This window comes from Triticum urartu, chromosome 5A (genome assembly GCF_056163025.1).
Source record: "Triticum urartu cultivar PI428250 chromosome 5A, HENAU_Tu73, whole genome shotgun sequence".
NCBI lineage: Eukaryota > Viridiplantae > Streptophyta > Magnoliopsida > Poales > Poaceae > Triticum > Triticum urartu.
This window is the reverse complement of record NC_141877.1, coordinates 152,674,361-152,689,986: the sequence shown is the minus strand read 5'-3', so window position 1 is coordinate 152,689,986 and position 15,626 is coordinate 152,674,361. Positions and strand designations below refer to the sequence as shown.

Here is a 15,626-nt window from a genome sequence, read left to right as displayed (position 1 = left end):
AGCTGCAACAAGCGACTAGCATATATGGTGGCTAACCTGTTCGCAAAAGAGAGCGAGAAGAGAAGGCAAAGCACGAACGAAGAACTATGATCAAGAAGTGATCCTATAACAACCTACGTCAAGCATTACTCCAACACCGTGTTCACTTCCCGGACTCCGCCGAGAAGAGACCATCACGGTAACACACGCGGTTGATTCATTTTAATTAAGTTAAGTTTCATGTTATCTACAACCGGACATTAACAAATTCCCATCTGCCCATAACCGCGGGCACGGCTTTCGAAAGTTCAAATCCCTGCAGGGGAGTCCCAACTTAGCCCATCACAAGCTCTCACGGTCAACGAAGGATATTCCTTCTCCTGAGACATTCTGATCAGACTCGGCATCCCGGTTTTACAAGACATCCTCGACAATGGTAAAACAAGTCCAGCAACACCGCCCGAATGTGTCGACAAATCCCGATAGGGGCTGCACATATCTCGTTCTTAGGTCACACTCAGATGAACACTACGTACAACTAAAACCAACCCTCAAGTTTCACCAAGGTGGCGCTGCAAGTGGCTCTGTTTGGACCAACACTCAGAGGAGCACTGGCCCGGGGGGGTTTAAATAAAGATGACCCTTGGGCTCCGGAAACCCAAGGGAAAAAGAGGCTAGGTGGCAAATGGTAAAACCAAGGTTGGGCATTGCTGGAGGAGTTTTATTCAAGGTGAACTGTCAAGGGGTTCCCATTATAACCCAACCACGTAAGGAACGCAAAATCCGGGAACATAACACCGATATGACGGAAACTAGGGCGGCAAGAGTGGAACAAAACACTAGGCAAAAGCCCAAGCCTTCCACCCTTTACCAAGTATATAGGTGCATTAAGATAACAAGATAATATAGTGATATCCCAACAATAAACAATGTTCCAACAAGAAACGATCTCCAATCTTCACCTGCAACTAGCAACGCTATAAGAGGGGCTGAGCAAAGCGGTAACATAGTCAATCAACGGTTTGCTAGGACATGGAGGGTTAGAGGTTTGACATGGCAATTTGGGAGGCATGATAATAAAGTGGTAGGCATCGTAGCATAGGCATAGCAAAAGAGCGAGCATCTAGCAAGCAAAGATAGAAGTGATTTCGAGGGTATGATCATCTTGCCTGCAAAGTTGTCAGAGTTGACTTGATCCTCGTAAGCGAACTCAACGGGCTCCTCGTTCGTGAACTCGTCTCCCGGCTCTACCCAAACAAAACAAACAAGCAAAAGGAACATAATCAACCACGTGCAATGCTCAAACAACATGATGCAAACATGGTATGCTATGCGGGATGCGATTTGTGATGCATATGCAAGATTTGACAAGGAATGATTGAACCTGGTCTCAACTTGGAAATCCAAGAGTGCCACTGGAAAGGTGAGGTGATTTTGGTTGAAATCGATATAAAGATCACCGGAATCGGATGCATGGTTTGGAAATGGCAAGCAAAACAAATATGGCACCGGTCTACGATAATCAGCAAGTGACCAACTAAATGCACCAAGATAAATATGCAACAGCACTCAAACATGACAACAAAATACATGGCAGTGATCCACTCATGAAGCTTGACAAAAGATGAACACTGAGCTACGGCTAATTCATCTATTAACAGGTACAAACAAGCATGGCAAAAGTGCAAACGATAACAGGTTTCAGACTTAGTGAAATTAACACAAGTCTGAAATTTATCATCAGGAAGCACACTTTAGGGCATGAAAACTACATGCTACAGGAACTTAACATGGCAAAGCAAGGCATGGCATGCAGCTACTCAAAGCACTTAACAAAAGTCCCTTAGTGACCTTGAGCCAAAATGGATCAGAAAATACAATTGCAAGCATGTGGACATGGCAAAAACATAAACAGATCTCAGACTTAGAGAAAAACCGGAGCATGCAAATCAGTTAACGAGTAGGCATGTTTACGAGCTCGATGCACTCACTACAGAGCATGGAATAACAAACTAAGCATACACCCATCAAGAATACATAGCATAGAAGCTAGACATGGCAAGGATAACAACATAGCATGCACGGATCAATAGCAACATACTCGGCAAAATCGCTAACATGTCAACAATTTGCCAGGATTCACGAAATAGCAAAAGTAGAGCTCGATTGACTCAAGCTAGGGTGCTCCATAAATGCAAACAAAGACATGGATGGATAGAGCACCACAATGTTAACAAAACATCCTTACTGATCGTCCTCAAAAGAGGCACGGATCACTAGGAAACAACATGAACATATGGCATAACGACAAAATCAGACAAGGACTTAGTGAAATTCGAAGTCCCTGAAAATAACATTACCGATTACGCTACTTTGCAAGCTTGTGTTAGTCACCACAAATGTCAAAAAAATACATGGCAAGCACCTCTGGAAAGATGGCATGGCATATAACAAAACACATGTAGAGCTCAGGATCATAGCATGCACACATTAAACATGAAAAAAAATGACAAATAGCTATTTGATGAAACGGATCTGACAAATTCACCACATAGCCCTCTTCCAACAGAATTTCGGGCATCAAGATAAGCTCAAATGAAAATGATGCAATGAGATGCAATGATGTACTCGTCGAGACGAACATTATGATATGCTACACGTGCAAATCGGAGCTACGGATGCAGAGATATAGCATGTGTAAGAATGCAAAAAAAAGGGGATTAGGTCAAAAGAATTTGGTCAACCCTCAGATCTGGATCGGATCTGGCGCGGTACTGTTCACCAGAGGAAACCCGAGGTCGCCGGAGCTCCTGTTCGTCGGAGAAGGGGACGTGGCCGGAGATCGAGGTGGAGCGAGGAGGAGGGGCCGCCGGAGCTCGGACTTGGCGCGCTCGACGAGGTGCGGCGAGGCGATGGCTCCGGGTGGCCGGGACGGAGCGGGGCGGCGCCGACGGTGGTCAGGCGAGGTGGCGGCGCTCGGGCGAAGACGGCGGAGCGACGAGCGAAGGCGGCCGGCGAAGGAAAAGACGAAGGCGGCGGAGGCGAGCTCCTCTGGCCCGTGCGCGGGCGCGGGCGGGCCGGCCACGGGCCCGGCGGGCTTCGGCGCGGGGACACCCGGAGATTGACACGTGGCGGGTAAAGAGTGGCGGCGGCGATCTGTCCGGCGGCCGGCGCGTGTCCGGCCGCGCGGAGAGGAGCGGGGCTAGGGTTAGGGGTGGTTTGGATCCGGAATTTTCGGGGAGGAGGCCTTTTTATATATAGGAGGAGGTAGGAAGCTCAGAATGAGGAGCGGTTTGCGGCCACGCGATCGTGATCGAACGCTCTAGAAGATGGAAAGGGTTTTGGTGAGTTTTGGGCCAAATTGTAAGGGTGTTGGGCTGCAACACAAACGAGGCTTTCTCGGTCCCTCGGTTAACCGTTGGAGTATCAAACGAAGTCCAAATGGCACGAAACTTGATAGGCGGTCTACCGGTAGTAAACCAAGGCCGCATGGCAAGTCTCGGTCCAATCCGGAAATATTTAACCCCCACACACGAAAGGAGGTAGAAAGGACCACCGGAGGAGATAGGAGCGCCGGAATGCAAAACGGACAACGGGAAAAATGCTCGGATGCATGAGACGAATGCGTATGCAAATGCAATGCACAAGATGACATGATATGAGATGCATGACAAAGGCAACAACACACGGAGACAAAAACCAACACCCGAGAAAAATAAAATAACTTAGGCCGGAAACGGCAAGAGTTGGGATACATATAAGGTAAATTACATCCGGGGTGTTACACGTGTTCAAGTGTCTTCTTTTCCTGTAAGCTAGCTTTGTGCATGGTAGTTTAGTGCATGCGACTGGTTGTCATGCATGCCCGTTCAGTGCGTCCAGCTAGCTAGCAAGGCGCGCATTGCAACTGTTTCATATGCTAGCTAGCTAATTGACGTTGGTGCATATAAGCACTTGCCAAAAGGGTCACATTATTCTCAATACTTCAAGATACTTTGCTATGTAAAAACTGTAGTATCTTATACCTACTGACTAAAATACTTTGGTTTTTAATACTTCAGTTTTTCTAGTACTTCACTACCAAACATAGCCTTAGTGGCTTCGCCCTACTCTTAATTCACTTTTATGCAAGTGCTAATCGAATCCAACTTTGCATTTGTAAAAACAATTGACGCACTTGTGCGCTGACCTATCCTTACAAGTCTCTGACGCACTTGTGCGTTGACCTATCCTTACAAGTCTCTCAGTTAAAAGAAACATTTCACTAATCAGGCTTCTTCTTTTCGTAAGAACACAAACAAATCAAACTTTGCAAGTGCATGATAACACCAGAATATATTTTGTACAAGTCAGGATAAATACATTTTGGAAACTAGCATTTGATGATGTAGCCTATTTGCCTCCAGTTGCTGTGAAGTTAGCTGTGGTTGATTGTATGAACCTTATATTTGAGTAATACAAGTATTTGACCCACAAAAAAACATGATTTAGATCTTGCCAACTATCATATGTGTTATACGATGTGGGCCAATTGACTTAATTCGTGCTCATACTTTAGTTTGGGAGGTCACAGTCGAAGAGCGATATGGAGAGAGCAAAGAAGAAGAAAAGCAGACATTGATATTTTATTTATTATGAATTTTAGGGCATTTCAACCCTAGCTAGTCATTTTTAGCATCTTAACTCAGACTTTGTCATAAATACATGTGTTACAGGTACATGATGTAAAAAAACCCGAAAGAACTGAATCCTACACTTCGCCTATCCATCTAACTACTTTGATCCCAATACACAGCCGAGTCCTTAGCTCATAATACCAGGTATGAGAAAGCCTTCCTGCGAGTTCTAGTAGTTGCTCTAGTGCCATTAGCCCATTGGTCACCAATCGATTAGGTTGACTGGTTCGGTATTGGGTTATTGATTTGGAGGAAACTGAATTTTGGTAAAACAAAATCCCCAAATTCCAGTCGAGAAGGGGTATTGGCGAAAATGTGTGCAACATGTTCCTCATAGAGATTGCATAGGCGGCAAATTGGATTGTGAGGCCATGCCCGTTTTGCGAGATTATCAGCTGTCAAACAGTTCCCCTCTATTCACAGCCAAGAGAAAAACACTAATTTTTTCGGGGAGGTGGATATTTTTTTCCAAACGATATGTTTGAAGGGTGCTTCAACACTGCTGGTGAACTGGCAGAGATAACCAGGGCTGGTTGAATAAGATTGGTTTATCAGTAAGACCAATCCATCTTTCGTTTATCAGCCTGGTACACCATTATCTACTGTGTTTTGTACAAATAAAAAATGCAACCGTCGGTGTGATGCCACTAGCCAGTGGCCAAATCAAAAGGACATGGATTTACCGTCACCAATGTGAATCACATTGCAAGAAACATATAATGCACATACCTCCTTGTCAATAGGCGGTGACAACCCCTGCCAAGGTTTCTCCGTGTCAACGCCATTCTGCCACAACCATCTAGGTTTCAGAGCTCTGCCTTCCTGCTGCAAGCTGCAAGTTGGGAATTCCAAGGCAAATAGGCCATCAAAATGGATGAGGAAACAAACGTGATACCATTTGACACTAATTACCGCCATTGACATAACGTGAACCAGCGCTTGGAAAAGCACGTCTCAATTATCTATTTGCTTGATGATTCTCTTAGCCATGTTCTACCGATATGAGCTCAACGATAATCATTGTAGTTGTAGAGATGACAACACAATTAAAAGATCAACCGAGTTTATCCAGTTGGTTTTCCATCCCACCGACTTGAGAATTTTTATTGTGAGATACCATCTTGAGAAATTAGGATCCACATAACTTGTTTATATAGTTGCAATTTGTAGGGAAAGCCGTTTTAGCTCTGGGAAGCATATGCTTCCGGATGAACATTAAATTAAAAATAAATAGTAAATAAATTTAAAAATTCTGATTTTTTGTGTGAATGTTCATGTTAGTGTAACAAGTAGACTTGACAATTTTTATGCGAAACATGATAACAATGCTTCGTCGGTGAATAAAATTAAATTAAGTGTAACTTGTGGAGGTAATATTTGGGGTTCAACTTTTTTTTCTCGCAGGTCAAAATGCTTAGGCTTTTCACCTAAAATTTTGCAAGTAGCATTTGGGTGTGACAATGAACATATCTAATTATTTTCGTTTTTTTTACATTCGCGTATACCATTATTTTTGCTCACAGGAGCATATGCTCTCTGCAGGTGCAGCGGTTCTCGACACTAGTACCTGGTCTACGAACACCGGATGCACGCGCGAAGGAACCAATCTCTGGATCCGATACGCCCAATGCCGCTTCCCCGTCCAACCCCATAGCCGCCGTCCATCCAATTAAACCCCACCTCCCTTCCCATCTCCATTCCTCCTCCCCCCTTCCCTCCCCGCCGCCGCCGTCGACGCCATGGCCTCCTCCGCGTCGGCGGCCTCGCCGCTCACCTGCCACCACCTGGGCATCCGCCACCGCCCCCACCTCCCCTCATTCTCCCTCCGCCGCCGCCCCACCTCCCCACTCTCATCGAAGCCCATCTCCCTCTCCCTCTCCCACTCCCACTCCCACTCCCTCCCCAAGCCCCTGACCCCGTCCACAGCTCGCCACCTCCTCCCGCCCGTCGCCGCGGCGCCGGCATCTCCCCCCGCGCCGGTCTCGCCGCCGGCGAAGCCAGCCCTGCAGGGCGCGGCCATCAAGCCGCTGCTGGCCTCCATTGCCACGGGGGTCATCATCTGGTTCATCCCTGCCCCCGCCGGCGTGGCCCGCAACGCGTGGCAGCTGCTCGCCGTGTTCCTCGCCACCATCGTCGGGATCATCACGCAGCCGCTGCCGCTGGGCGCCGTCGCGCTGCTTGGCTTGGGCGCCGCCGTGCTCACCCGCACCCTCACCTTCGCCGCCGCCTTCTCGGCCTTCGGGGACCCCATCCCCTGGCTCATCGCGCTCGCCTTCTTCTTCGCTCGGGGCTTCATCAAGACGGGGCTCGGGAACCGCGTCGCCTACCAATTCGTTAAAGCATTCGGGGGCTCCACGCTCGGCCTCGGTTACTCGCTCGTCTTTGCCGAGGCGTTCCTCGCGCCTGCAATCCCCTCGGTCTCCGCGCGGGCTGGTGGCATCTTCCTCCCGCTCGTGAAATCCCTCTGCGAGGCGTGTGGATCGCGCACTGACGACGGCACAGAGCGAAAGCTCGGCGCCTGGCTCATGCTCACATGCTTCCAGACGTCGGTCGTTTCGTCAGCGATGTTCCTCACGGCGATGGCGGCCAATCCGCTTGCTGCCAACCTGACGCTCAGCACCATCGGGCAGGGGATCGGGTGGACGCTGTGGGCAAAGGCGGCCATTGTGCCAGGGCTGCTGTCGCTGCTGATTGTGCCGCTGGTCCTCTATGTCATCTACCCACCGGAGGTGAAGACCAGCCCTGATGCACCACGCTTGGCCAAGGAGAGGCTGGCAAAGATGGGACCCATGAGCACGGAGGAGAAGATCATGGCCGGCACGCTTCTGCTCACGGTATGATGCCACCTGTACCTCCTATCTTTTTTTGCAACTGTTTCGTTTGAACCATGCCTAATTAGTTCGCAATTGCTCTTATTATTGTGATGAGGTAACTTCTATACTCTCTTGTGCTCAGTGCTATTTGTATGCCACTGTCATCCAGTGTTAGGACTTGATCCTCTAGTATTTGAGGAGTTGAAAGAGCCGTTTAGAAATAGAGATTTCCATGACAACATGGTGGCCTTGTCTAGATTAGGAGTGCCTAAGAGACTGGACTCTTGATTTAAACCAAACTGCAAGAGCCCAGTTGCCTGGAGTATTCTTTAATGCAGTCGACATGGGTCTTGCTTCTGTTCCATCCTCAGCTTCTTCCTCCCGTGATGATGGACCTCGCCAGAGACCTCCCCTTTACCTCATTGGCTTAGGGTTTAGGGTTGCAGGGGCCTGGGGTTTGTTGTGCTCCCTGGGCTTAGAGGGAAGGTTGGTGGGTGTGGCAGCAGTGTGTGAGGACGGTGCAGCGAAGCAGTGACGACATGAGCAGGGAAGACAGCCATTGTCAGAGGGCTGGTTGACCAAGAGGAGTTGGCATATGGCAGCGAGGTGATAGGGTTAGGAAGCGGGGGAGATTGACACAGATCTGGTGGCAGCGATGGCGCTTGGGAAGTGGAGGAGGTGGTGCATGGTGGGTTACTGGTGAAGACGGGGGAAGGTTTGAGGTAGATAGAGAGAGACATAAGGATGTATGTTGACTGGAATTTATCTAAAATGTGTTCAAGTGTTGTTTAGTGACTGATGGATTGAGCCATTTAACTACAGGTGGCACCTCGAGAATTACACAGTTGAAATTTTTCAGTAGACAGTCTGAAATACCGTAGGGTTCTGTTTTGTTGTTTTCGGTTGTGTTTTTGTTCATATTTAGAGCATTGCACAATTTATGGCTTAAATCACTGTTACTTATTGAGTGCCTTATTTTGCATAAAGTTGGGTAACCTTGTTGAAACATGGCTGTTCGTACATCCACCTGTCTGCATCTTGCTTGAATGTAATCTGGAAAACTTTTTCCTACTGAAACATTGTACTGTCCATGCCACCAGGTTGGACTTTGGATCTTTGGAGGAATGCTGAGTGTAGATGCAGTGTCTGCAGCGATTCTTGGCCTATCTGTCCTCCTAATTACAGGAGTTGTCACATGGAAAGAGTGTTTGGCAGAGTCTGTAGCATGGGATACCCTTACTTGGTTTGCTGCGCTGATTGCGATGGCTGGCTACCTCAACAAATATGGGTTGATTTCTTGGTTCAGCGAGACTGTTGTTAAGGTATGGCTCCATTCTATTTCCCTCAGTTTCCTCTTGAAATGATAGTGGCTCCTATTTAGTTATTCTTGCTTACTAATTATAGGCTTTGAGCATGATGGATGTGCGTTGCTGTACTATGCCACGTTATTAGCATTTTGACAGCACGAAATTTTCTATATGCTGGCACCTCACTGAACTTTATTCTTTTAATGTTGCTGGTATCCGTTGCAAAAAGTTCTTTTACTCATATGTCTGCACCCTACCGCTGATATGCTGGGTTAGATTGTTAGATCTGAACTAGAAATTTATTTCCTGGTTATATACTCCCTCCGTTCCGAATTACTTGTCTTGGATTTGTCTAGATACGGATGTATCTAGACTCATTTTAGTGCTAGATACCTCCGTATCTAGACAAATCCAAGACAAGTAATTCGGAACGGAGGGAGTACATCTGAAGGAAGTAAGACATATCACATGAGGGCTCATTAGTTTGTTGGTGAATTGAAATATGATGGCTTTATCATTCCAGACCTGATATTCCAATATTTTTGCGAGTCGAGTAACATCAACATAGTTAGATGGCAAGTGCTTTCAATATTTTCATTTTCTGATATCTTGATCTGTTTTCCTCTCAGTTTGTTGGAGGTCTTGGTCTGTCCTGGCAACTCTCATTCGGTGTCTTGGTGCTGATGTACTTCTACTCCCACTACTTCTTTGCTAGTGGTGCTGCACACATCGGTGCAATGTTCACTGCGTTCCTGTCTGTGGCGAGTGCCTTGGGCACCCCTCCGCTTTTCGCTGCCATGGTTATGTCATTCCTTTCAAACCTCATGGGTGGCCTGACCCATTATGGCATAGGGTCAGCCCCCGTCTTCTATGGAGCTGGCTATGTTCCGCTTGCTGAGTGGTGGGGCTACGGATTTGTCATCTCCGTTGTTAACATCATTATCTGGCTTGGTGCCGGAGGCTTCTGGTGGAAGATGATTGGTTTGTGGTGAGCAACACGGTTGCGGGACTTCCTATTTCAATGAGGGCGAACGAAACTAGCAAAACATTTGCAAGTGGCACAGGTTGAGCTGACCACAAGTTTTGTCGACATGATCCATTCTTTTAGTTTGTACCCGTACATTTGTTTTTTCTGGCAGTTACTTCCAATGCCAGGATGCAGTTACTGGCAAGTGGCATCTGATGTTATGTAGTAGTTTCTTCTTCTGTTTATCTTATGCCTTAGTTTGTGCTTGGTGCCCCTGATAAGCCTACATAATTGTTGCATGGATCTTTTGCCTTCATCCATAATCAGGTTTTCTGTCACAAAAACAGCCCCCTCCGAAACTTTTGAGTAATCTAATTTTCTGGCTCAAAAATAGCACCTGGATTTTGAGCAAACGAGTTTTCTGGCAGGAAAAAAAAGCAACAGATCTTTCCAGTTGTAGGTATGCACTACTAGAGATTTTTGTAACATTTTGGTAACTTACATTAACTCTGCTAGAGATTTTTTTTGGTAACCAACAGTAACTGCCGGAAACCCCAAACCACGGATCCGAAAGGGCAGGAAGCATACATGTTCGTTCTCCTTGGGATAGGGGATGGTCTCCTGCACGATGACATCGTCGACCGTGGTGAGCCCGGGGCGTGGGACGGCGGTCTCTGGCAGCGGCAAGTATCCGGCGGTGCACTTTCCATTAGTTGTGGATGCCACCTTGGGTGTTGGATGCCCATATCGACGAGCTGACCTGCCTTCCTCAGGCGTCGCTCGCTAGCCATCGCTTTGGCTACGGTGGAAAGTTGCGGCGCGTAGAAGGAGAAAAACTTGCGGCGCGACAATGGAGCACTTGGAGCTTTGGGTGAGCAAGAAGGTGAGTGCGGGGGAAATGAGAGCCAAAGTTATCTCTCGCATCGCCTCGCCCTCGCACACCCCCTCTCGATAGGACGTGGCTTTGGAGGTATGTTACATTGACCGTCAGGTCAAAGCTAGCACGTGGCCGTGTGGGCCCGTGGATAAGACCGTCCTCACTCGTCAGAGCCATGCAGGAGGACTTTTGAGACGCTATGTGGAAACTTGTCCTGCCCCGTGACGGGCCACACGGGAAAACTCTTCGGGCACGTAGTTCAGTTCTCTCTCTTAGACAATTCTAAAGCCGTTGTGGTTCAATTCACCTTGGAAGGCACCTCGACAAGTGGAGGTCAGCTGGATGACGACACTAATCGGGAGACTATTGTTAAACTAGTTTCAAGACGGGCGACTGAAGACGATGAAGCAGCTCGGAAGGACCGAGGTGCTGCGGTTTGAAGATTGGTTCATAGGTTATTGATGATGTCCCGGCTTAGGAGAAATATACAGTGATTCTGCAAGGCTTGGCGTACAAGACAAGAAGACTATTCTGCAAGGCTTGACGTACAAGACAAAAAGACGAAGTCATGGAGAGTTCTACCACCTTAGACATAGGGGCAATTTGAGGAAATGCCACATCTTTCCTGGAACTTTGCCCCTTTACCACACCTTTCCTTTTATTAGATTATATACCACACTTTTGAGTAGTAGCTGGACAAAATACTACAAATAGTTTTTTTTCCTTCTTTTGCACCATCAGGCACTCACGTCATATATATTAGGACGAATTTGCCCTCAGCTCATTTCCTGGTCATACGAGGTGATCACATAACGAAGCACGGCGCCGCCTCGTCGTGCCTACTCCCGGCGCCGCCGCCTCGCTGTGCCAGCTTGCCGGCGAGCCGCCGTCTCGCCGTGCCTCCTTTCCTGCACCACCACCTTGCCGTTCCTCCTTCCCACTTGTCGCCCGTACCTATGCAGCGCATGCCCCGTCCAGACTTAGCTGCTCGTTGCAGTACTGGCTGGCTGGAGAAGTTGTCGTTGTACATGCTGGCTGCTCCATCAGTTGCAAGCTACTCGTTGCTCTGATTGCTAGCTTTATTAGCATATGGCTCAAATACTAGTAACACACACTAATAAATTCGTTACCTGATGGCTGTACCAACTGTTGTAAACAGATATGGATGCTTGTCCATATGGATGTAATCAAAATTCAGATTGGGATGTAACATGTGGTGATATATAGTTCTGTTGATAGGGATATAATCAAAATTTCTACAGCATTTTCACCTAAAATTTTGACATGACCTCTCTCTATATATGTACCACACATATCACAAGAAAATATATATATGACAATCCAGAATTAATATATCTGAAAAGTTGCATCAAGCTTTTAAGTGAATAATCATCTGAGTACACACTCTGACAAAATCACAAACATTGAAAGACAGGAATTTAATCAAAAAGCATCGACTTCTTAAAGAAGTGGCATTAACTTCGTGCAGATCACTACACATAACAAGATTACAAAATGGCATGCTACACTCTTTTTCTCTTCCTCGGCGTGAGCTTTTTGTGGCCTTCACAACTACTTTTGGTGGAGAAGCGGGAGTCCCAGTTTCCATAGAAAGTTGCCTACACAATACATCAATTTCATGCATTAAAAAAATAAGACCAATGTTATACACAATTCAAGAAATAAATCAGATTTGTTTTCACCTCCTTGTGATTGGAAGAGGGCTGCCTTGTAGGACAGCCACTGAAGATGTACCTCCAAAAGGGCTGCGAAGAGATGATTGACTACACAAAAAAGTATTGTGTAAGATAAAAACATGCCACAATTGTAGAGATATTGAAGATAGGCTGGAAAATTTTTACCTCCGCGTCATAGGTCGAGGGCTAGCTTGTGGGACACCCAATGGAGACATCCCTCCAAGAGGGCTACGGGGAGATAATTGACTACACAAAAAAACATTGTTTAAGATAAAAACATGCCACATTTGTAGAGATACTGAATATAAGGCCAAAAAATACCTCATAGTCATAGGGCTCGGGCTCGTTTGTGAGACAGGCAATGGAGACATCCCTCCAAGAGGGCTACAAAGAGATGATTGGCTGCACAATATGTAGTTTGAGAAAAAAATATGCCATGCCCACTTGAGAAATTGGAGGGAAGCTTTATTTCTTACCTCCTTGTAACAGGACATGGGCTGACTTGTTGGAGAGCGTCTCCTGGGATTGTACATTCAACATCAATTTCGGTGTTTGGTTTTATCTTTCTAGGTTTCGGTTTCCTGTCAAGAAATCCAAATATTGTTACAAACTCGAGCATTACAAGAGAAAATATGAGTTAAGAAAATCTAAATCAATATAAATGACCTTTTCTTCACTCCATTAGTTGGGCATCCAGCTTGCCTGTGTCCAAGTTGCTTACACTTCTTGCACCTGTTTTGGCTTCCTAATTGACCTTTTGGTGGTGGTTTCTTTTTATAATGTCCTCCTCCCTTTTCAAGGCAACTTTTAAATCTCAACTTTCTTTTTCTTCCCTTGGAACTTTTGGGGAGTGGTGCATGCAATACAAAATCTAATTTAACATTAGGCCATTGTGATCGATCTGTGAGGGGCTCTACAACCTCCTTATATGCTGCCCTAAACCTTTCTAGAGAGTAGTACTCATGAAGATAATCTTCCATCTTCATGTTCCTTTTCCCAATCAAGAAAGCAAGTGCATGTTCACACAGTTTACCTGTGTGCTGCCACTCAAGGCATGTCCACTCACTTTCTCTATGTTAACCACATGCCTCAAATTGTCTTTGTTGATGTCCCTCACCTCACCTTTCCAATTACTTGATCGGGTAACTTTCAAGTGCCCAAGCCCTCTTGTTCTATTATTCACTTGTTGTACAACTGCTGGTAACATCCGTCCTTGTAGCTTCTCCCTAATCTTTCTCCTTGTTGCAACCAACTTCATTATCTTTCCATTAAGTGTGTCAGCTAACACATCTACGGGAAGATCTTTGGTTCCTTTTATCCAATTGTTGAAGGTCTCTGCAAGGTTGTTATGAATGTAATCACACTTGATCTCAGTGTCAAAACTAGACCTCATCCACTTCAGATTATGGTAATCTTGCAAGTACTTGCCCACAGTTTGGCTAGATTCTAGAACCTTGGAAAAGTGGTAGTCAAACAATGATGGTCTATGTGTCTTTCTTGCAGCCCACATGCGTCCAATTATGTCACCATTATATCTTTTCGAAAAATTCTGCATTAAATGCCTAAAACACTCCCTCTGTTCTGCTTGAGGAAAAACTTTCTTAGCAGCATTTTCTAGGCCTTTACATGCATCAATACATATAGCAAGCTTTGAAATTGGTCCTAGTGCTCTATGCAACTGTGTCATGAACCATTTCCAATTATCTTCATCTTCAACCTCAATAAAACCAAATGCAAGAGGGAACATCCAATTATGTCCATCTAAAGCAGTGCATGCAGCTAAATGACCATTCCACTTTCCATTCAATGCAGTCGAGTCTATGCTAAGATAAGGCCTACATCCAGCATGAAATCCATCTACACAAGGCTTAATTGCCATAAAGAATCTGTGAAAGTAAACTTTACTGTCCGTTAGTTTAGTATCGACCTCAACAATGCTTCCAGGGGATCTAAGTTCCATCTCTGCTTTGAAGTTGAATAGGTAACGGAAGCTACTACCCCAAGAACCATAGATCTCATCCTTTGCTCTCTCTCTTCCCTTCCATACAGTGTGATAGCCAGTGGTTACATTCCAGTCTTCCTCCAGCGTTTCCTGTAAATCCTTACAGCCAATGTTCGGAGTTTTCCTCAAGATCTTCTTAGACCTTTCTTGAACCCAATCTTGCGAGGCCATTGCTGAATTTACCTGCTACTTGAAACACATGTGTGTGCTGGTCCGATCTGGTTAACCTGCATACATAACAAAGTTGTTAGTGTTCCTCAAATAATATGATGCTACCATAATAGAAATAATAGAAAAAGGTGAAATATTAAGCTATGTTAGTACCCTGGTCTTTGTCTTGTCAGCCATAATACGACATGTTATTTTGCATGGACAATCCTCAGCCATACAATGTGCCATCCACCTACTCTTGTCAGCTCTGTGAGTCCCAAGGTTGAATTCTTCATTAATTGCCCATTGCCTCACAGCTCTCCTACAATCGATCATCGTTGGAAAGATTGAACCTTTCTCAACTTTAGGATGATCTTTGTCATATGACATTTCTACATCTTCAGGAACTTGGTCATCAACTGGTATAGCTCCCTTAGCCATTAACTCCTCATTAGCATGGCACACAACAACTGGAGCTGGATCCTTTACTGGTTGAGCATCCTCAACCTCATCCTCAATTCCAAGTACCTCACACATGTTTTCCTGTGACATAGGAGCTATTATATCATCACCAATAGGAGTTATCTCAAGAGTTGACCAATCAATGACAACACCACCATCAGATTGCACATATCTCTCATTATTACGAAGCACATTACAATTTGTAGAATCATCAACACATGATGCACTACTAGCATTTGACTGGTAAATGTCAGAACTTGAACAAATGATGTTGTCTACTATCTCACTAGATGGGATATTTTCTGAACAAGATGATGCTGTAACCCCCTTTGCAATGTCCACAACTTGAGCTAGCACAAGCAATTCTTTCTCTTCCCATCTCTCAAGAAATGATGTGAGCAATTTCCAGTAGTTATCAATCCTCTCAACTGATTCAAAATGCTTGTCCTTGCACAAAATATGGACCTCCTGCCCACTCCCCCAAACAACTTTGGACCCAATGAGTTCTATCAGTTTTTCAACAGTAAAACATTTCATGTTAACCTCAAATTCCACATCATGCTGGGAAACTTGATGCTCGCTGCCATCGTCAAGCTTTGTGACAAATCGAAGAACTCTAACAATTAGTTTATAAATGACAACGCGCAACTCCACACCTTCTTCCCTACAAAATTACATGTTTTTTCAAATAGAAAC

At 45.7% G+C, this 15,626-nt stretch overlaps 1 protein-coding gene and 1 pseudogene across 1 annotated transcript; one reads left to right on the top strand and one right to left on the bottom strand.

The window, feature by feature from the left end:
- The first annotated feature begins 6,307 nt into the window (after positions 1-6,307).
- Positions 6,308-9,987, top strand: DIT1 (dicarboxylate transporter 1). Its single transcript, XM_048672917.2, has 3 exons — positions 6,308-7,489; positions 8,569-8,790; positions 9,405-9,987. Exons 1-3 carry the CDS (start codon positions 6,395-6,397, stop codon positions 9,765-9,767), a joined length of 1,680 nt encoding a protein of 559 aa, XP_048528874.1. The 5' UTR covers positions 6,308-6,394; the 3' UTR covers positions 9,768-9,987.
- A 2,976-nt stretch (positions 9,988-12,963) lies between these two features.
- LOC147970645 (uncharacterized) lies at positions 12,964-14,495 on the bottom strand (annotated as a pseudogene).
- Between the last annotated feature and the right edge of the window lie 1,131 nt (positions 14,496-15,626).